Source organism: Zalophus californianus, chromosome 3 (assembly GCF_009762305.2).
Source record: "Zalophus californianus isolate mZalCal1 chromosome 3, mZalCal1.pri.v2, whole genome shotgun sequence".
Classification (NCBI taxonomy): Eukaryota; Metazoa; Chordata; class Mammalia; order Carnivora; family Otariidae; genus Zalophus; species Zalophus californianus.
This window is the reverse complement of record NC_045597.1, coordinates 69,530,283-69,552,324: the sequence shown is the minus strand read 5'-3', so window position 1 is coordinate 69,552,324 and position 22,042 is coordinate 69,530,283. Positions and strand designations below refer to the sequence as shown.

At 40.4% G+C, this 22,042-nt stretch overlaps 1 protein-coding gene across 5 annotated transcripts in view; it reads left to right on the top strand.

Moving 5' to 3' along the window:
* Nucleotides 1-22,042, top strand: part of FRY (FRY microtubule binding protein) — a 447,087-nt gene that overhangs the window by 377,913 nt on the left and 47,132 nt on the right. For all 5 annotated transcript variants that reach the window (XM_027589569.2, XM_027589564.2, XM_027589563.2 and 2 more), the window contains 12 exons: nt 75-178; nt 942-1,127; nt 3,313-3,511; nt 4,979-5,100; nt 8,982-9,169; nt 10,232-10,326; nt 11,556-12,163; nt 13,056-13,153; nt 13,543-13,713; nt 17,303-17,443; nt 19,462-19,641; nt 21,374-21,535. In XM_027589569.2, the coding sequence (XP_027445370.1) occupies nt 75-178; nt 942-1,127; nt 3,313-3,511; nt 4,979-5,100; nt 8,982-9,169; nt 10,232-10,326; nt 11,556-12,163; nt 13,056-13,153; nt 13,543-13,713; nt 17,303-17,443; nt 19,462-19,641; nt 21,374-21,535 (2,254 nt within the window). The remainder of the gene's footprint in view (nt 1-74; nt 179-941; nt 1,128-3,312; nt 3,512-4,978; nt 5,101-8,981; nt 9,170-10,231; nt 10,327-11,555; nt 12,164-13,055; nt 13,154-13,542; nt 13,714-17,302; nt 17,444-19,461; nt 19,642-21,373; nt 21,536-22,042) is intronic.

The window sequence follows — 22,042 nt, the reverse complement described above, 5'->3', positions numbered from 1 at the left end:
TGTGACTTAATGATCTATCAATGTATTTCCATCCTCTTCAGAAGTTACATTAATTTCATCATGTCATTGATTAGGTGCAATATTGCTGTTATTTTTATGACTGAGATGGTGGTGGATCACAGTGTGAGAGAAGATTGGGCTCTTCATCTACCATTATTACTTCATGCTGTCTTCTTAGGTAAGACTGGATCTAAGAGGAATTCTAGCCAATAGGATCAAAGACCTATAGCTGTAATCCAGAGAGCCTTCCTTTTACATTGACATCCTGCTTTCCTCATTTCTGAAAGATTTAGTCTCTTCCATTTTTCATTGCTTCTGTGTGACATCTGCTCTACAATTTCAGTTGATTGGTCATTGTTTAAAATTGCCCTGTTACTGCAATATAGAGTGGTACCTTGTTAATGCTATACCTAAAAAGATACCCAAAACAAGTGGGGCCTCTTTGAGGGTCTTTGGCTAGATGTGATAAATTTAAAGCCATGAGACACTGTCAGCTCAAAGAGAAAAAGAACGTAGAGCACAGTCGGCCAAGCACTGAGATTTTAAAAGAGCCAGATTATAGAGCAAAAAGGGGGAGAGGAACAAGCCAGGGAGATTCAGAAGTTTAGTTAGAGACGAACAAAGTTAGAATCCTTCAGTTAACAGGGAGATCCAGGGTAGAGAACATCCCACAAAGGAGGAATGCTAACCATGTCAAATGCTGCTGAGAGGTCAAGAAAAGTCCATCTATCAGCATTTTATGAGAACACTTGATTTGAGGAATAAGGCATTTTCTTTTTCCTAAGCCCAACTTCTTTATGTTGGTAACACAAACAATAACAAAGAAAACCGAACATTCTTTTAACATGTTCCTCCCGAGTGACTTGGAATCTTTACTATCCCTGGAATCTAAACGAGCTTAAAACTTGTTTATACTAAGAGATTCCACTGTTTTGTTCCAGGTTTGGACCATTACCGGCCTGAAGTCTTTGAACACAGCAAAAAATTGCTTCTTCACCTCTTGATTGCCCTCTCTTGCAACAGTAATTTTCATGCCATTGCTTCTGTGCTCCTGCAGACTCGAGAGATGGGCGAAGCTAAGACTCTCACAGTTCAGCCAGCTTATCAACCAGAGTATCTCTACACAGGTAATGAAAGGAGTGGCAGAGAGCCTGAGACAGAATCACAAATGCGAAGATAACTTACACAGTGTCACTGGAGCCCAAATTAACTTCCCTAATGTGATCACCCCCCAACTTTCCAAGTGAGCAAGTAGCAGCACCATTAATATACACCATTCCACCTGATGGTTAACGTGGTTCTCAAAATCCTTCTTCATTATTGAATATTTTCAAATGTCTTTTTCCTTATTATTATGCTTGCTGCTCTCATTAAATATGCTCCTACTGATAACATTGAAAATTAAGATGCCCTTTGGCCAAAAGCATCAGTCTCAAACACGGAAGGATCAGAATGCACAAAACAGTGACCTTCTCCATCACCTTGAGAGCAGGTCATTGCCAGGGTGCCCGATGTATCACTTGTGTACCTTCCAGTTCCCCTGAAGGAATTTTCACTTTTTTAAAGTGTCTGATTTTTCTGGAAGGCACCATGAGTGGAAGTCTACTGAGAACCATTGCTGTTTTGAAACCAAAATTTTCTTCTTAGAAATGAGAACAGAAAGCATTAGCTGAGTCATGTTTGAGTCAAATTACTCTGCTGTTTTGAGCTATTCATGAAAACTTTCCCAGAAGGGTTGGCCAGTGGTTTTCATTTAGAATCAGAACATTTAAAATATCTTAAAATGAGAATGAACTAACATTCCTGACTATTTTGTACATTACATTGGCACTGGATATGGTATGGCACTTCATATGTCACCAAGATTTATTCATAATCTTGAAGAGGATGTGCCTTTTACTCATCACTTGTACTCAGTGCTGTCTTGTCCTTTGACAGACGTTAAGATATTTCTTTGGAAAACAAACATGAAGTCACTAAGTCTGAGACATCAGGACTACTGATCTCAGTTTCAGCCCTTTATTTTAAACCAAGCTATACTTTATTGAAAATAACCCATCAATAGCCACTCAGAGACATAAAACTCTCTTTACTGTAGATGTTTAATTAAAAGAATCTGAAGACTTCTGGCTGTCCTAATTCCCCACGATAAGGATGTATTCCATTAAGCATATGGTCTTAGACTGAGAACATTGTAATGTCCATCAGGTTGTGTATCCCTGAGTGCATCAGTTTTGTATTCACTATACCACCGGTGTGGCATAAAGTGGAGATTTACAGAACAAAACACCATATACCAGAGTCAAGACAAACAACAGACAGCTAAAATGATTGACTCTATAGCATACGTGGAATAGGTGTACGAAGGGTTTAGAAAATGTCTCCTCTTCATAAACATTTACTAATACTTACTGAACACCTAGTTTCAACTATGGTTGCTTTTAAATCCAGGCTAAAATCTTATGTGATTGTGTGATAGAAATTATTGTCTTACTCTTTCATAACAGGAAACTAAGGTACAGAGAAGTTATATAAACTCCCTAAGACTGCACAATAAATGGCAGGGATGATAGTCAGGCCTACGGCTCCTCCTATTTCAGGGTATCTGTCGGATACTATGGGCTTTTTATGATTATTAAGTAGGAGAAAAGGGATGGTTGTGTATATACATTGTCAAACCAATAACACATCCAGAGATGTAGAATGATAACCAAATATGAGGTGGGAAAAAAATATATAGTATTTATTTCTACCATATTTCTTGGACTGCCATGCAATGTATTTTATTAAGACATATTAATATGCACATCATATTTACAGTTGTAAGTTCACTTACTCAAAACCTTGTGTATAACTTATCAATTACTAGGTGCTGGTATCCTCAAAAATGGTATCATTTCACCGATTTAAGTAGTCTAATACCCAGGAATAATTTATGAACAGCACAGTTGGGTCCACATGTATAGTGGAACTGTTTGTGGGTCTGTGCACATGTGCATGCGTGTGCACATATGCACACACACGCACCGCACACATACACACCCCACTTCTTTTGCAGAAAGAATCGATTCATACACGAGAGTAGAAAACAGCAGGTCACACCCCTATTACCAAAGACACCCTGGTTTACACGGCAGTGCAACTATTCCAGAAGCAAGGAAAGAACATCAGTCTCATTTCATCATAACCACAGCCACAATCAAATGTTTTCTCCAAAACATTTAAATAACTACGCACTTCTGTTTGCTCACCTCCTAACCACATGAAGCACCCTGCCTAGCACATTCTGCCTTGACCTTCTTGTCCCACCAGGTGGCTTTGACTTCCTGAGAGAGGACCAATCATCCCCAGTGCCAGACTCGGGGCTGAGCTCCAGTTCCACGTCCTCCAGCATCAGTCTGGGGGGCAGCAGCGGGAACCTCCCGCAGATGACCCAGGAAGTGGAGGACACAGACACAACTGCTGAAGCGGATGAGAAGGCAAACAAGCTCATTGAGTTTCTGACGACCAGGTAGTGAGGGGTCAGGAGACAGGGGCCTGTCTTTAGGTTATTCTTTGGGGGGGGAAATGTCATCTGTTTAAAACCAGACAGATGGAAAAGCGAGCCCACGGCTTTAGCAAAGCCTTCTTTTCTCTTCAAAATTGCATCTGCTGGAGTCTGTGCACCAGGTAGATCCTGGCAGAAGTTGTCTAAGATCCTACTGATGGCACAGTTGATGGGCGGGAGGTTTCACGGACAAAGACAATGCAGCAGATGGAGACAGGACACAGTAGCGCCCCGCCGTGAGGATGACTTTAATCATCTATTAGAGCTGCCAGGATCTGGGAGTTCTGAGACTTGGCAAAGCACATTGCTCTGGAAACCAAATATATTAGCCATGGTCGACCCAGGAGCAGCTGCAGAGGGGACCATTGTCTGCTCCTCTAATCCAGAGTCATTGATAAATGGAAGTCAGAAACAATAGGAAGCATGATAGGAAAGGAAGCAAACTGATGATCAAAATCAAGAAAAGCTACAAGCAATCCTGTTTCTTGTCTTTTTGTCTTCTGGTTCTCCTACTGAACAATTTAGCTTGTAAGGCTTCAGAATTTCCAGCATCCCAGGGTCCAGTATTTGTATTAAGAAAACCATGCTGCATGGGGGGAGGAACTGCTCTCCTTTCTCAGTGCATTAAATCCCGGAAGTCTAGTCTGTATAGACGTTATCTGATACCCACGATTTTTCTTCCATCAATGTATCAATTAATGCAAAAAATGAGAAAAGCATTTTCTTTCCTCAGTTAATTTCAGAGTATTCTTTGCAGCTCTCAGCTCAATATAGGTTTTAATGAACAGGAAGCTTCAGAAGGGGGCTGATGGTGCCTACAACCAGGGTATCTCAGAGACCTGAATGGTTTGTGGAGAATAAAAGTGCTCACCACTCAACACTGTCAGTACCACGTGTTGGGAAGAGTGTTCTCTGAAATTCTCACATCTGGCTCCATCCTGTTCTTCCTGCTGAAAACCAAGTAGACATCAGAGGCTGTATCTTCAATTTGTTTCTACAGTATTTGATAGCCTAATGATATGATCCTGATAAAAGCAATTCTCTCTGCAAATCTAAAATGTACAAATAGAGTCTATGTCTAAACCTATATTTTAATTAACATTTTATATCACTTTATTTGACAAACATGTAGCGCCTATTATGTGTAAACACTATTCTGGTGAATTGAGAGGTTTTAATTTCGTGAGTAAATTTTGTGAGGTTTTCATTTTGTGAGTAAAACATAAGAAAAAATATACCTCCGTAAATTAACTAGATCTGTTTTGAGTATGCTCTTAAGTTTTACAAGACTGAAATTAACCCCACATTAATCAGTAAAATTTAAAAATCATATTGTGCCCTTGGAGTTACAACTGCATACATGGTTTTAAAAATGCAAAATGATTATATTTAAATGGTTATATTTTTAACATTTTGTATGTTTTATTTAAGGGCATTTGGTCCACTTTGGTGCCATGAAGACATCACACCCAAAAATCAAAATTCAAAGAGTGCTGAACAGCTCACTAATTTTCTACGTCATGTTGTATCTGTATTTAAAGACTCCAAATCAGGTAATTTATCCTGTTTCCCCAAATGCCACTTCTAACATTCCATGTAATGGGAGCATATTCTTCCCATTATGACCACACACTTCATATATATATATAGTTCTGCATATAGTGTGTGTGTGTGTGTGTGTGTGTATAGTATATATAGTTCTGCATTGAGCATTGATAGCAGAAGAATATTCACTGGGGAGCTTTGAGGCTTATTTCAGATGTGCCTAACTGAGTGATTGTTAATATCATGTATTTTTGCATTATGCTCTATCAAGTAATTCCCAAAGGTCACTGTTCTCCTTGCTTCGTTTACCTCACTAGAATTAAACTATGCCCTATAATATTAATTTTGTTTAAAGAAGGCCATGACACAACACACATATGAAAAGATGCTCAACATCACTAATCATCAGGTGCAAATCAAAATGACAATGAGATATCACCTTACACCGATCAGAATGACTAGAATCAGAAAGATAAGAAATAACAAGTGTTGGCAAGGATGTGGAGAAAAAGGAACCCTCAGGCTCTGTTGGTGGGGATGTAAATTGGTACGGTCGCTATAGAAAACAATACGGAATTTCCTCAAAACATTAAAAATAGAAATATCAAGTGATTCAATAATTTTATACTGGGCATTTATTCAAAGAAAATGAAAACACTAATTGAAAAGATACATGCTCTCCTATGTTTATTGCAGCATTATTTGCAATAGCCAGGATAGGGAAGTAACCCAAGTGTCCACCCACAGATGAATGGATAAGGAAGATGTGTGTGTGTATGTATAGATGGAGATATGTATCCGTTCCATATATATTCCACTACATATAATAGACATATTATACATATACATAATAAACACATATAATGGAATATATAATAGAATATATCATAATATATGCAGCCAAAAAAGGATGAGATTCTTGCCATTTGTGACAACAGGGCTGTACCCAGAGGGTATTATGCTAAGTAAAGTAAGTCAGACTGAGAAAAAGAAAATATATAATTTTACTCACATGTGGAATCTAAAAAACAGATGAATAAACAAATAAAAGCAGAATCAGACCTACAAATAAAGAGAACAAACTGATTGTTGCTGGAACGAAGGGAGTAGGGACATGGGCAAAACAGGTAGAGAGGAGTAGGAGGTACAGGCTCCCAGTCACAGCATGAATAAGTCACGGAAAAAGGGCACAGCACAGGCAATCTAGTGGATGATATTGTAACAGTGTTGTGTGGTGACAGATGGTAGTTACGCTTCTGGTGAGCACAGCGTAACATATAGAGAAGTTGAATCACTATGTTGTATGCCTGAAACTCGTGTGACATTGTGTGTCAAGTATACTCAAATTTTTAAATATTACAAAACGAAGGGCATGAGTAGTAAATCTTATTGACTATATTCAGACTCAGCTGTGAAAAATTGTCAGACTTGAAAACTGGTTAGAAAAAGAATTTTGTGATAAAATGTTAACTTTGAGAGTATTTGCTAGTAATTCCTGTGCTAATGATCATTCAATATTCTGAACACAGTATGATTCTTATTTAGACTATAGCCGGATTGTGATGTTTAAGCCCTTAGCTGTATACCATTCAGATTCAACTTGGCCGGGGCCGGTTTGCATGTGAAATTTAAATTTGGTTCCCCAGCATGATGCAACAAGTGTCCCTACCTTCTTCCCCCACACCAGGCTGGCCACAGGAAAGATGGCTCCCCGGCTTTCCCAGCTCCTCTGATGATTAGCACACCTCACAGTTCGAAACATTCCAGACTAATCACATCTCTTCTAGTTATCACAGGGTGCTTTAAAAAAAATACTGATAAACTGACATGAGAAACTCATTTCAGTAATAGGATTCACGTTTCTTGTTTTGAATGTCTCCTTTGGAATATTTTTGAAATATTAAGGCCTCTTACCTCGGTATTTCCCCCACTTAAAAGTCATTTAGTAATTGAACATAACCCAAAGGAATAAATTTATTGTTTGTGTGTGAACCATTAATTTGTCTAAAATCTTAGATTGTATGAAGATAATAAAAATGAGAAAACACACAAATCCCTTTACTATTTCCTCAGAGGGTGCTTAGAGGTCTTTCCACATCGTACCCCAGATACTCTTACTCACTACGGTTTCCCTGTACAGCCCTGCTTTGTGCCCGTCCCCACTGTAGCAGGATAAAACGTGTTCCAGGAACACTTGTGTTAATCAGGGTAGCATAGCTGCTGTAACACACAGCCCCCAAAGTTCGGAGGCCAACACGGTAGAAGGTTACTTCTAGATCCTATAACAGGCCAGGGTAGATGTTTGTCCAGTGGCCTTCCACATGGCGCTTCAAAGACCTCCGTCCTGTGGCTCTGTCACCCCCATTACTCAGAGGCCTCTCCTCAACCCTCCTTGCCCAGCCAGCAGGTGGAGGAAGAGCGTAGGTGGAGGATTACTCAGGAGGGATTTACACCACGCCAAGCTCAAACGTGGCATCCAGGGTTTCTTCTCACATTCCACTGGCCAGGACTCAGGCCATGAGATCACACCTAGCTGCAGGAAAGGCTGGGAAATGTAGGGTTGCTGTGTGACACATTAAATAGCATTTCTTTAAGGACATTGTCATAGTTGCGCTGGGATTCTGCAATCCTCCTAGTGTCCTTCTAGCCTTCAGGTCCATGGTGATGTAAATAACGTTTTAGTTCATCAACGGAGGATCTAACCCCACACGTAATGAAATTAAGTAGGAAAATAAAACAAAATAAAGGTGACAAATTCTGTTTTGAAACATGATCCATTCTTAAATTGTGAACTGCCTGTATGGGTTTAATCCTGTGTTTACTACCCTGAGTACGCATGCCTAACTCCATTTTCCAGGACCCTTTGTCTGCTCTGCAGGAACATTTTCTTATATAATCTACAGGCCCCTAGGGTCAAACAGCCCAGCAGCAGCTAAGAACAATGACGTTAAATTATCCTCCCTGATTCACTTTTATGTAACAATCAAATGTACCACAGAGCCCTCTAGATCACAGAGACAGCCAAAATCACTGTTTTCATCGGGTCCTCTGACTTTGTAGTCAGGTTTTCTCCTGCAGAGAGACACAGCAGAAAGTACAGATAGTGGCCCAGAATTCAACCATGTGCTTTACCTTACATTTTCTTTTCATCTGATCAAGTGGTTTTCTGATGACTGAGACAACCTTCATGCTATTGGAAGAACCAATATTCAGGCGAGAGTTTAAATGATGGCTGCCTTCTTGGCAACATCTACTTTTCAATATCTGCATATTTATAGACTATTCTGAAGAGCGATGACTTTGCTATAGGCTTTGGTTGTGTTTAGAATTGACTAGATCCACTAACATCTTTCTTTTACATTCACAAGTACTCTGAAAACTTGTTCCCAACACATTCTTTTATGAAAACAGGAGTGAAAGTATTCCATGCAAAAAGTAGTTCAGAAGAACAGTGTAGAAAAATAATAGGGCAATAAACAAGAATACATTTGTGAGTCGGTGTTATGTGTCAGACGCTGTACTAAAAGCATTTTTTGAATTGTTGAATTTCAACAACAACTCTAGGAGATGGATACTATTATTCTCCAGTTAAAAATAAGAAAACAGGCTCATAGAGAATACATTTCTTTCCCAGAGTCTCAAAACCCCTCGTTCAAAACTAGAACCTTCTTGCTTCAAAGCTTCTGACTCTTTCTACTGCACTATGCCTCTTTAAGATCTATCCAAATTTGGGTTTTTGTGTTTTTTTTTATTTTAAAATGGTTAATTCCTAAACAAGTACCAACAGGAGGCAGCTCTGTGCAGGTAACCTGACTGACGCCTATAGATCACTGGTGCCTCATGGTTTGAGGAGTATCAGTTGACCTACCTCTGACCCCTTGGTGCCTAGGTTTCCACCTGGAGCAACATTTGAGTGAAGTTGCGTTGCAGACGGCCCTTGCAAGCTCCTCGAGGCACTATGCCGGTCGGTCCTTCCAGATATTCCGGGCGCTCAAGCAACCTCTGTCAGCACACGCCTTGTCTGACCTTCTCTCCAGACTGGTGGAGGTGATCGGAGAACATGGAGATGAGATTCAGGTATGGAAGGAAAGACCGCTGAATGTGTTCTCCTTCTCTCATGTCAAAGATGAAGCCTTAACAGCTTTCTTTGAGCCTTCTTTCTCTCGCAATTATTCCAACCATTTGGGCATATATAATTTTTTAAAAAAAATTTTAGAGATTAACTTTTATATTTACAAAAAACACTTCAAGGAGCATTGTTCTGGAAATCCAGTAGCTATTGTTTTATTGAGCCAACCACTGAAAACCCCTTGGGGACTCCTTGGTGGTTTTTGTTGTTGGTTTTATTTGACAGGGAATCGGGGAATTATTTGTATTGTTTTTGTCTTTTTGTCACCGAGCTAGGATGCAGTTGTGCTGTCTCCCTACACAGAGAAGGGATCTCCATTGTGTCTATGCAAAGCACCACCCCTCTCTGTATAGCTAGCCTTCAGTACACTGAGAGAGCTGAAGAAGTAATGGAGGGAGTAGATACCACAAGAAGAAAGACCCTTGGGTAGAGCCCAAGGACTGGGGAGCTGGTTGAAAGCCAAGGGCATTACAAGCTCTGCAGCTTGAGCCAAGCCCTTCTTTCCCTTCTTTTCCATCAGAAAAGTTACTACAACCTAGGAGACCTGCACACCTGTGAACTCTAGCCTCTTTTCCTCTTTCCGGCCATTGGATGTGCTCTTCAAAATACTGCTGAGGCACAGCCCTTCTCATACCTCAGCTCTTCATCTCTGGCTGAGACATTGCCACTCTGTCTTTCAAATGCCCACCATCCCCCTCAGCAAGGGGCCATGACTGCCATCTTTAGCCTTGCCCTCTCCCTGTTGGATTTCAAATGACATTGAGCTGTTCAGGACCTCAGATCTCGGGAAATAGATCTTTGTGACTACCTGCTAACGGCTAAGCCATCTGCATTTCCTAAGGGGCCCTTAAAATTTGTTTTTAGACTTGGTCAGTTACAGTAACAATGGCTGTCTAGCCCTCAATGATATTAACATTAGACTGAATAAAGTTTGCGTTAATTAAATTTATCTTCAGGAAGTGAGCAGGAGTTTTAAGCAGTACAAAATGTTATCTTTGCATGTCTGGCAGGGTTACGTAATGGAGGCACTCCTTACGTTGGAAGCTGCTGTGGATAACCTGTCTGACTGCTTGAAGAACAGCGATCTCTTAACGGTATTATCTCGGTGAGAAGCAGCTTCATGACTCCTGAAATCAAATAGGCTGGACTGAATATTTGAGAGATGCCTGCACTTTGGGCAAAGTCCAAAGAACACATCTAGTTTTTGATATATAACTTCTTCTTTAGTTTAAAAAAAGAGAGAAAGTTATGGGGCACCCAATATATACACATTATATAAGTATTTTTAAACATCAGGAAGATAGAGGAGAAATGTTACTTCAAAATAATACAAATATTAATGGTTTTTCATTTTCTGTGTTATGCCTTTGAGTACTTTTTCAAATTTTATTTAATAATCATCCTATTTATTACATTATAAGCAGAAACCAAAACTAAATGTTATTTTTTGAACGAATATATACAAAACTCATCTGAACCATCACTATAAAAACAGCTAGAATTAATGTTGATTTTACTTGAATAAATCCCTATCTTAGGATCTTTCTTTTTTATTTTTGTTCCTTTTGCCCCTGCCAATGTTTAATTACCCATTTCAAATCATTCACAATTCTGTATTCTCTTTGTGTAATTGAGCTCATTTTGCTTGAAATTGAGTCAGTAATGTTATCATAAATCACGCTGAGCCTTGTTTCACTTTTAAGTTGAGCATTTTTTTTATGGATAGGTGATTTTAGTATGATTCCTAACATCATACACATTTTCTATATAAACCTGCAGGTTTATTTCAGTAAGAATTTAACAAGAATGCTGATAAAGAGTTTTATCTTTTCAGCCTGAAATAGGCTTAGAGATCATTTCTCATAGATATTTTATAAGCATAAAAAATTTCCTTTGATGCAGTTACTAACTTTTTTCTTTCTAGATAATATCCTTTCCATTTCTGTTCTGATCAGTTAATAGAATATTAAACTGTGTGCCTATCAGGTATACTCTATTTCTAAATTACTCCTGCCCAAAGTCAAAGAAAAATATAAATGAAAGATCAGGAAACTTTACCACCAACTGCTCTTCTTTAGCCTTTCCATAAGTATAAGTCAGTATTAGGTTTTGTTATTTTGTTCGTGAGGCTTCTCATTGTTTTGTTTTTCATAGCTTTAAGTTTAGGAATAGGAAATTTATTCCTGTAAGCTTAAGGGTATGGAAAAAAAAGAATAGACAGTATTTTCAAAGAACGATTTCCCTACCTTACCGTTTGACAGTGGATCTTAAAAGGACTGGCTCTTCATTGAAGCATGTTGGCTTTCTTTTGAACTTTTTTACTTTTATACCCAGCTCTTCATCACCAGATTTAAGCTCTAGCACTAAACTAACAGCAAGCAGAAAGAGCACAGGACAACTAAATGTGAACCCTGGGGCGGCCAGTGGCAACACGGCAACCGCAGAACGGAGCCGGCATCAAAGAAGCTTTTCTGTGCCCAAGAAATTTGGTGTTGTCGACCGATCCTCAGACCCACCCCGGAGTGCCACACTGGACAGAATTCAGGCTTGTACCCAACAAGGCCTGTCCTCAAAAACAAGAAGCTCATCTTCCTTGAAGGACAGCCTCTCAGACCCATCACACATAAACCATCCAACCAACTTGTTGGCCACCATCTTTTGGGTCACAGTGGCCTTGATGGAATCTGATTTTGAGTTTGAATACCTAATGGCCTTGAGGCTGTTGAACAGGCTACTGGCTCACATGCCACTTGATAAAGCTGAGAACCGAGAAAAACTTGAGAAACTCCAGGCACAGCTCAAGTGGTCAGACTTCTCAGGGTTGCAGCAGCTGCTGCTAAAAGGATTCACCTCCCTCACCACCACTGACCTGACCCTGCAGCTTTTCAGTTTACTCACACCAGTATCCAAAGTATCCATGGTGGATTCGTCCCAAGCCATCGGTAAGGCCAACATCACTCATTCTCTTGCAGTTCTGGTGGTGGTTGTGTTAGTGTTGAGCATAATATGGTAATGGGCTTCGTACCTTCAAGAATTCTGTTTAGAAATTGTTCTTTGGGAATAGTTTGTCATTTCTTACTTAAAACTATTTAAATTGTGGGAGGCATGTTTAAGGCAACAGCATAAAAGGGGCAGAAGTAATATATTAATGATTTCTTTGTGTTTTCCAGATCAAATCACAGGTACTGTCAGTTTATTCCATTGTTCTTGTACAGATAAACCTTTTTTCTCTTTTTTCTTAAATCATAAATCTTTTTTGTTTTCTTAGCTTTTTTTTCCCCCTCTTGAAAATTCGCTTGGTTCCCTATCATTTTGAATCAAGCCAAATCACCAGCCATATTTTTAATACCATGGCATGTGGCCCAGACTTCTTTTCATGAAGGTAGAGCTTAACACAGTGGTACTAAGCCATTACTTAACCATTTTAAAGAGTCTTTTTGATTACATTACATGAGTAAGACTTAAATTGGTTGGCCTACATCCTCTCATACAAGCTTTTCATAAAACACGGTTTTTGATAAAAGTTTCAAACTAGCGCTTCAGTTCACTTTAATCTGCTTTTTAAAATCTCTGCCAGTCATCCTGATTCACAGCCCATAGCAAGACAGTCACCATATCTCAGAATTACCCATCTACTTCAAGTTCCTCCTCTATAACTGGTGTCATTGTGGTTGTACCCTTTTTTTCCTGGATTTTGTGTTAGATCACAGTAAAGCTGGTTCAAAAAACTGCTTTTGCATCACCTTGGGAAAAAAATCTGCAATATTCCTTCCCACGGTTAACAGTTAAAATGCACCATATTCAGCTATCTCCACTGCATCTTCTCTGATCCAGGGTTTCCACTGAACGTGTTGTGTCTCCTGCCCCAGCTGATCCAGCATTTTGAAAATCCCAATCAGTTCTGCAAGGATATAGCCGAAAGGATTGCTCAGGTATGATTTCTGGCACCACACTCATGTGGATCCATACAGGCCTTCCAGAAGGTCCGATGCTAAGCAGAAATTGCCCTGAAAGGGAAATGAGTTTCACAAAACCTGAAAATTATAACTGATATGGCTAGTAATTTACATCGCTGAGTAGCCAATGCACATTGTCCTGTGGTTTCATTATTGAGAAGACAGGTGGAAAGAATCTGTGAAAATTATATTAGCTAATGACTAAGATAAGTACTTCTGCATCTTGCACACACACAAAAAGTATCAGTGTGTTTTCCAGGTTCCAAAGCAAAATTGCAAACATTGCAATCTTACAGCAAAATTTCTGACACATCTTCCTGCTCATCAGGCTATTTTATCCCTCATTGATTCTCTTCTTTTAAAAGGTGTGTTTGGAAGAAAAGAATCCCAAACTTTCCAATCTTGCACATGTCATGACTCTTTATAAAACACACAGCTACACGAGGGACTGTGCCACATGGGTCAACGTGGTCTGCCGATACCTTCATGAAGCATATACTGACATTACCTTGAATATGGTGACCTACCTGGCAGAGGTAAGCTCTTCAATCAAGGATACCCACTATAGTTTTCATGGGTAAAAAATTTATATGGAATGGATAATAATCTCTTCGTTTATTGAGTGAGTGCCTATTATATGTTATCATAGATGCTGTATGGAAGCATTTTACGTCCTCACAACAATGCAGTGGTGAGGATGCTATCCTCAAAGAATCTGAGGCCCAACCAGGTTAAATAATCTGCCATATGTTTAAGGTGGCAGAGCCAGCCTTTGAACTGGGGTATACCCGCCTCAAAAACTTAAATTCCTTCTTTTTACTACCCTAATACCTGTCAGTACCTTCCAGAAATGGGGAAATTGTATCCTAATTACTCCAGGTGTTCAAATCTTATTTAAGGAGTTACTGTGTGACTTGATATGTTTAATGGTTGTTTGCTCTAAACGAATTAGCAAAGCACCCATTTTGAAATAAGCCTTTTATCTTCACCTTTAAGTTTGTTTTTTAAACTTGAATGGGATTTTCGTCCTCATACAACTGTGTTTCTAGCACATTGGTTCCAAGCCCCATGTCCTTCATCCTGGAAATACACAGCATATCAGACAAGTGATGAAATGTATTCTGGTAGCACCTCTGGTCACTCACTAGCTTAACACACAAGGTCGTGAAATCTAAGTGAAATGGCCGTAACAGCCACCTTGGTTTAGCATATTCATCGTTGCTTTTGCTTGAGGGATGTGCATGCATACCTCTTGCTAGGGCCTTTTCAGAAGTGACAAGGATGGTACATTCTAACTTCTCTTTGTTATGTCACCAGTACAGGGTGCAGATAGGCTAGAGTCAATCATCCTCTGAAAGGCTCCACAAGACTGAACTCTTGTACCTGGAAGAGGGTCCTTTCCCTATCCATCAACACTGATAGTTGATCTGCAGGATTTTGATTTGCAATCTGGGTCAGCAGTATGTGAGCTGCATTCAGACTGTCAACAGCCAAAGGTTCTTTCCACACCCCATCCCATCCTGGCACTTTAAGGAGCCTCTCTTATATGCCACCCTGCTGCTTTGGATAATCACCTTGGTCACATCCGTCCCTGCAAGAATTACTAAGAAAGCACACACATGCCTCAGCTCACAGGAAATACTGGGATAACCAACGTAAATGCCCTGCTTATGAAGGCAGACGATGCCTTTTTTAAAACAAAGTGAAGTGTAAGTTAGCAAGGAGGTAAGACTTGCTTGGATCACTAGACATAAGGTTTCAAAAATACAAATGGGATGTGGCATATACATACATACATATTATTCAGACTTAAAGAGGAATAAAGCATCGACACATGGCATAACATGGATGAACCTTGAAAACATCACGCTAAGTGGACGAAGCCAGACGCAAAAGGACAAATATAACAGGAACCCACTTCTATGAGGTGCATAGAATCGGCAAATCTGTAGTGATAGAAAGTAGAATAGTGGTCACCAGGGGTTGGGGACGGGGTAATGGAGGCTTAGCATTTTACATTTAACAGAGTTTTCATTTGGGATGATGAACAAATTCTGGAAATAAATAGTGGCCATGGTTACACAACAGTATGAATACACTTCGCGCTACTGAATTGTACACTTAACAGTGGTCAGAGTGGTAAATTTATGTTATGTACATTTTACCACAATAAAAATAAATAAGAATGGATTACCTAATTTGTTCTATTGAGGCTTTGTCACAAAATGTCACTGAAAATTTTATTATAAACTTCACTTGCTATAGTATATATTAATTCCTAGTTCAAGTACTCGTGTGTTCTTTCAGGTGTTGGCCAGGCACATACATGTAATTTTGGGTAGCTACGGTCAGTATTTCCGGTGAGCCTGCTCTGTTCACGTAGCATTAACTTTATGCTCACATAGTGTCACATTCAACAACTGTGGGATTCTAACAGCTTCATGTAACCCAATTTGCTTAAACATCTCTCCTGTTGCTTATATTCATAATCTTTTTCTATTACAAATGGTCCTTTTATGTAGACTTCTTATCGGATAACATCCAGGTGATTTCTTCTGGTGGCATTTCTCAAAGTAACTATTCAGGTAAAGGGCATGGATACATGAATACATTATTTAGTTCTACACATTTGGGAAATTGGTCTTCACAGAGATTTCCCCTATTTACAATACTGCCAACAGTGTATAAACGTGTTTTCCTATATCCTCGCTATATTTTATTATCCCTTTTATTCCTTTTTTTGGTTTTATGTTTTTATTGGTACTTTAAAATTATTCTCTTTGTGTATTTCCTTTCTAGGAATAATGTTCACTTTTCCATGCACTAGATTTGCCAAATTGTTCATTTCCTCATGTGTTAACTGCTCAGTTATTTCTTCTGACCACTTTTGATGTGGAATTTCAGCATCTATTTGAATCATTTCTACGGTTCTTTGTTTTGAACAGTAACTTTTTATCATGATGTCTGTCACATAAATCTTCTCATTATTTTGCTTTCTTTTTTTAAAATTGTGTTGATATCATAGTATATGTCCCTAAAAGAAAGTTTAGTAGGTACAGAAAAGTGGGGAAAAGAACAGGAGGGGGAGATAAAAAAAAAAATCATCCAAAATCATTATGTTATCTAGAGAGAAACACTGTTAACATTTTGTTAGATTTCTTTCCATTGTTATTTCTCTGTAACACCCACCCATTCACATCGATTTTGGCATCATCTACTATACAGAAATTGCATATCCTTCCTCTTTGACTTAATATTATTTGATAGCCTTTACTCTCTTTAAAAATGTCATTCTCGGGTGCCTGGGTGGCTCAGTCAGTTAAGCGTCTGCCTTTGGCTTAGGTCATGATCCCAGGGTCCTGGGATCGAGTCCTGCACTGGGCTCCCTGCTCAGCAGGGAGTGTGCTTCTCCCTCTCCCTCTACCCTTCCCCCCACTCGTTCTCTCTCTCTCTCTCTCTCTCAAATAAATAAAAATCTTTAAAATGTCATTCTCTTGATTATATATTTCATCATACAATTTGCCATAATTTTGTATCCATTTCCCTAGTGTTCAACATTTATGTTGCTTACAGAGCTTTCTTGTTTAGTTTTTTGTGAGTTTATTACCATTATAAATAACGCCTTGGTGCCATCTCATATATAAATCCTAGTGTCTATAGGTTTGGAAAAGTTCCTAGAAGGATAATTACTATTTCAAAAGCTATAAACTGTTTTTAGTACTCTTGAAGCCAATTGCCACATTATCCAAGTTACATTTCCACTGATGTGTAGGAATACCCATCTTTTATCCTCAACCATACTATTATCACTTGGGAAACCTAGCCAGTTTGATAACTAATAACTTGTGTCTTTTGTGTTACTTTGTAATCTTCAGTAATTAGTGGTATTTGATGCTTTCAAACCTCAAACCCTTTTGAGGTTTCTTGTATTCCACCGTGGATATGATATCTATATATTCAGAACTACTTACACTGCCTTTAATGATATCTTCATTTCTTTAGTGGTTAGGATTCTCCTTTCCTTCCTAAGGAAACGTGTGCTCATAAAGGTGTGGGGAGGCATTGGTGCTCCTGTATGAGCAGGCTGGTGTCACACTGTGTCACACTGTGCCTTACCTCCCACAGCTGCTGGAGAAGGGTCTCCCCAGTATGCAGCAGCCCCTCCTCCAGGTGATCTACAGTCTGCTCAGCTACATGGACCTGTCCGTCGTCCCTGTAAAACAGTTTAATGTGGAAGTTCTGAAGACCATTGAAAAATACGTGCAAGTGAGTATTTGGATAACGTCACTTACGAACGAGGTTGTTTCCAGAGTCATTCCAGAAAGACTGAGGATCTGTAGCTTGACCTTGGCTGCACAGGCTGCACATTCGTGCATTGGTATCTCTAACCCACTGAGAACAGTCAGTTGTGGTTGACCACACCCCGAGTGGTATAGTGAGAGGAAAGACAGGACCAGCCCTGGTGAGCTCCCGAGCCCTCAGAGGACATGTTTCTGCCTCTTGGGGCTTATAGGCTGGGTATTAAAGGCACACACCTGGCTGGGAGGGCCCAGCAGGGTTGTATTTGTAGTATCCTATTTCACAGAAGGAGAAGAAGGAACTCAGGTGTGCCAGGTTCTAGGCCAGGTGTTTCCACATGCAAAGGGTTAATTCAGGGGTTAAAATTGTCACTGTAGAGTTGAGGGAGGTGAAGTTGAGCAACTTGCCTCAGTGTGCTTGAAAATACTACAACAAATAAACAGGTGTGTGCTCGGTGAGTTGCAGAGTTCAAGGGCAGATGTGAGGTTCTGTCTGGCTAAACTCATCCACAAAGCCATACAGTGTAAATTATTTTAGACATTTTTCCCCCATCGTCAGTTCAACATCACATTGCTTGCAGACATTATTTAATGCTAAAAATGATTTCCAAGCCTTTTTTATTTTCCATTTTTCAAGTGGCATTTCTCCAAAAAGCGCCGTGCACTTAGTAGGTATTCAGTAGCCCCTTCTTACTTCACAGAAGTCGTGGGGACCAGGGGTTCGGTTCACGTTTTTCTACAAATCATGTGCCCCTGGTAAAAAAGAAAAAAAAAAATCGTTTGACTAGGCCGCCTATTCTAACTCAGGCCTGTGGGCTATCTCTGTTACTCGATATCTTCTCTTGAATGGCGGCTAATTTCACATCCAAATCATGACCTCCCCTGTGCAGAACTTAACAGTGAAGGAAATGTGTTTTCTTTCATGTGCTCTTATTCCCAAGGCTGGGTAAATAATAATAATAACTTTTACCAAGTTAGTTTATCTATGCTCAATATTTTTGTGGGAGAAGCCCATCAGTCTGCCTGGGGTTTGTCAGGGAGACAAAGATGGCAAAACAAATGAGTCTTACAGGAAGAGTAGGCCTGGGATAAGCCGATAAGGAGGGGAAGGGCATTCCGGGACACAGGAATAACCTCAGTGAAGACACAGTGGCAAAGAGAGCTTGCCTGGTGTGAGGAACTCCAGGGGCCGCCTGGGGGAGAGTACTCCTGTGGGCTGAGTTCAGAGTGTGGACTCTACCCTGCCCACCAGAGGGAGCCCTTGAAGAAATTTAGGCAGGGAAGATTCTCGGTCTGAAGAGTTCTAGAAAGATCACCATAGTTAGGGAGGGTATGCTGGACTTCAGTAGAGGCCGCAAGCAGGGAGGCCAGTTAAGAGGCCATTGAAATAGTCCACGCAGAGGCTGGGGAGGATTCAGCCGATGCACTGCCAGCAGGAATGGAGAGGGAAGCTGTTTATCCGGAGGCAGGGAAAGACAGGAATTAAGAACGGCGCCCAGAGCCCTGGGTTAGGTCATGAGGAAGATAGGAAGTGGGAAGACCAGAGGCGCCCAGGAAGCAAAGGTGGTGGTGGGAGCTGGGGGGGGTAGGAAAACAACCAAGGAAGACCAGAAGCTGGAGGTGGGGAGAGTTTTGCGGAAGAGTGAGTGGTCGGTAGCCTAAATGCACTGGGGGACTTTTTTGCTCGTGTGGAGGAGGTACCATGTTGGCAAAAATGGTACCTTGTAATGTTAAACTTCTGTTTATTTGAATATGGACAAAATTTGCAGTTTTTGTATTTGCTTGTTTCCCAAATGTATCTCCCCTTACATATAAATTGGTTTTTTATGTCATTTGCCTTTTGCATAGGATGGAATTTGCTGCACTGTTTTCCGTCCGTGAATTCTGACTGGTCATAAGAAGTTTCAGTAGCTAGCAGTAGATTCGTTTGTTTGGTTTTTTTTTAATGAAATTGTCTTTAACCATCGAATGTTTTATTCCCTTCAGAGTGTTCACTGGAGAGAAGCTCTGAATATCCTGAAGCTGGTAGTTTCTCGATCTGCCAGCCTAGTTTTGCCTTCCTACCAGCACAGTGACCTCTCAAAGATAGAAATACATCGAGTGTGGACCAGTGCTTCTAAGGAATTACCTGGAAAAACCCTAGACTTTCACTTTGATATTTCAGAGGTATGCTCTCTGCTTCTGTCCACGTCAGCAGGGAGAAACGTGGGCAAAGGTCAGAAAGAGAGGAAAGAGAGATTTATTTTACATTTATTTCAAATTAAGTTTCCTAAGGCCTAAATTTGGTTCTGTTTTTTAAGAACACATCAAGTGTCATATTCTTTGGGGCTCCCAATTGGCAGCTTCTAAAAATAGAAGCTAGCCTCAGTTATTTTTTTAAAAAATGATATTTTTAAAAAAGATACCTTTAAAATGGAATGATCTTAAGCATTTTAAACCATGACCTTTGTATGACAGGTGTCCTATCCTATCTTCACATCCACAGCTTTGCTGTCTGAACTCCCAGCCAGACCAGCAAATGACTGAGATTTACAGGAATACAGAATCTGCCTTTACAGTTGCTTCCCCAAGCCACACTGCTTTCTAGACCCAGTAAAATTGCCTTAAGGGAGAGGGGAGGGAGGAGGGAAGGGACCAGTAAAACCAAGCTAAGTAGTCAGGAAGAAAAGAGAGGGTAGGAAGTAGTCAGGTCTACCTGCAGCTCCGTGAATGGACATTTGGGAGGCCTGTACTTAGTCTAAGATGTGCAAATACTTTGTTTTCCTGTCTTGCTTACCCAGGCCCCATAAGCCCACCAAAGCAGAAACTACGCTCTGTCTACTTTGTTACCAGGATCTGGTACAGTGTCTGGTGCAAGAGAGGTACTTAACAAATATTCTTCAACACTGCTGAATGAATAAATTCACCGAAGGAATAAACCGGATCTGATTATGTGAAACTTACTGGCTCTATGAAGTGGGTTGAAGCCAGCTTGGGTTTTTTCAGACAATGGTCTCATTGACCTTCTGTGCTTTCAGTACCCAGGTTGAGGTACTCTTGCTGCCCTTGTGATACCTGCAACTGTATTTAGTATGTGTATGATTTCAAGGTATCCGATCAATTATTTTTTTAATTTTTAACGTTTTTTTTTACATGGCTAAGGGGGAGAGCTACATTTATTCCTTGAGTGAAGTTTATTCTGTTCAAAAGGGGTACAGAAAACAAGCAGCCAGTCAGCCACACACCCCTAGGGACCCAGCTGCTCCAGAATAAAGAGCTGGAGATCCAGATGGAGATTTTCCAGCCGGTATCTGCCACCTCTGAGGGTAGGCCCACAAACGGGTTTCTGCAGCCTCGTCGGGGCTAAAGTGTGGATGGTGCTGTCTACCCAGCCACAAGACACCAGCATGAGAAATGAACTCTCAAGAAGTGAAATTTCTAAAGTGTTGCCCAAGTACCTGGCCCCGAATTCATTCACTTAAATAATCGAAAAGATGTAATCAATTTAAAGAATTTTTTAATTAATTGAGAATACTTAAAGGTTGGGAAGAAGGGAAGGAACTTTGGTCTCTTGTTACAACAATAAGAAATTCTTTTCAGCTTAAACATCTGAAAACTGTTTGCTTTCCTGAATGTTTTGCTTCTCATCTTTATCGATGCTTTCCTGAGTATGTTTAAGAACAAGGAGTTGTATTTGTTTTCAGCAGCTAAAGAGGGTGGGAAAACGTTGAAGATGTAAAACCATTTAGAATATGTTTTTGAACATCAGGAAAATGAGCCTACTTGTAACTCTGAACTTCTCTAAGGTTTAATCAAATGAGCAGGGCTTGGTTGCTGCTGGGGAGAGTGATCCCGTATTCCACAGAACTATTAAGCGGATGGGAGAACGTGGACTTTTGTTTTCCTTGTTTTTGTCAAGACGCCAATCATTGGGAGGCGATACGATGAGCTGCAGAACTCTTCTGGACGGGATGGGAAGCCCAGGGCCGTGGCCGTCACCAGGAGCACGTCATCTACGTCATCAGGCTCCAACTCCAATGTCCTTGTTCCTGTAAGCTGGAAAAGGCCCCAGTACTCTCAGGTATAGACTCCTAGGCTCCCAGGATTGGAAGGGAGTTCAGAGGGACCTTTCGAGCCCAACTGCCCATATGATAAGGGGCTCCTCCCTCGCCATGCTGACGTTGCCCATCTAGGCGTCAGCACTTCAGTGGCTGGCATTCCAAGGGAACCTATTTTATCTTTGAACAGCTCATTACATTGAGTTGAAGTCTGATGTTTGCTGCTTCTACCCATTGGTCCTGGGTCTCTTAAGACTTAGCGAATGAAATGTGACCTCTCTTTTACATGGCAATCCTTCAAATAGATAAAGAAGCCCCATCCCCTCGGCGTCTCACCCACATGAGCTCTCTTTTCTCCAAATAATGCATCCTTAATTGGGAGAACTAAGTTCTCCCAAGAACTAAGTTCTACATGAAAGGGCTGCACAAGAATGCAGAATCTGCTTTTCTGGTTGCTTCCTCAAGCCACAGTGCTTTGTAGACCGGTAAAATTGTCTAAATTCTTACACGGATGGAGAGGGGAGGGAGGA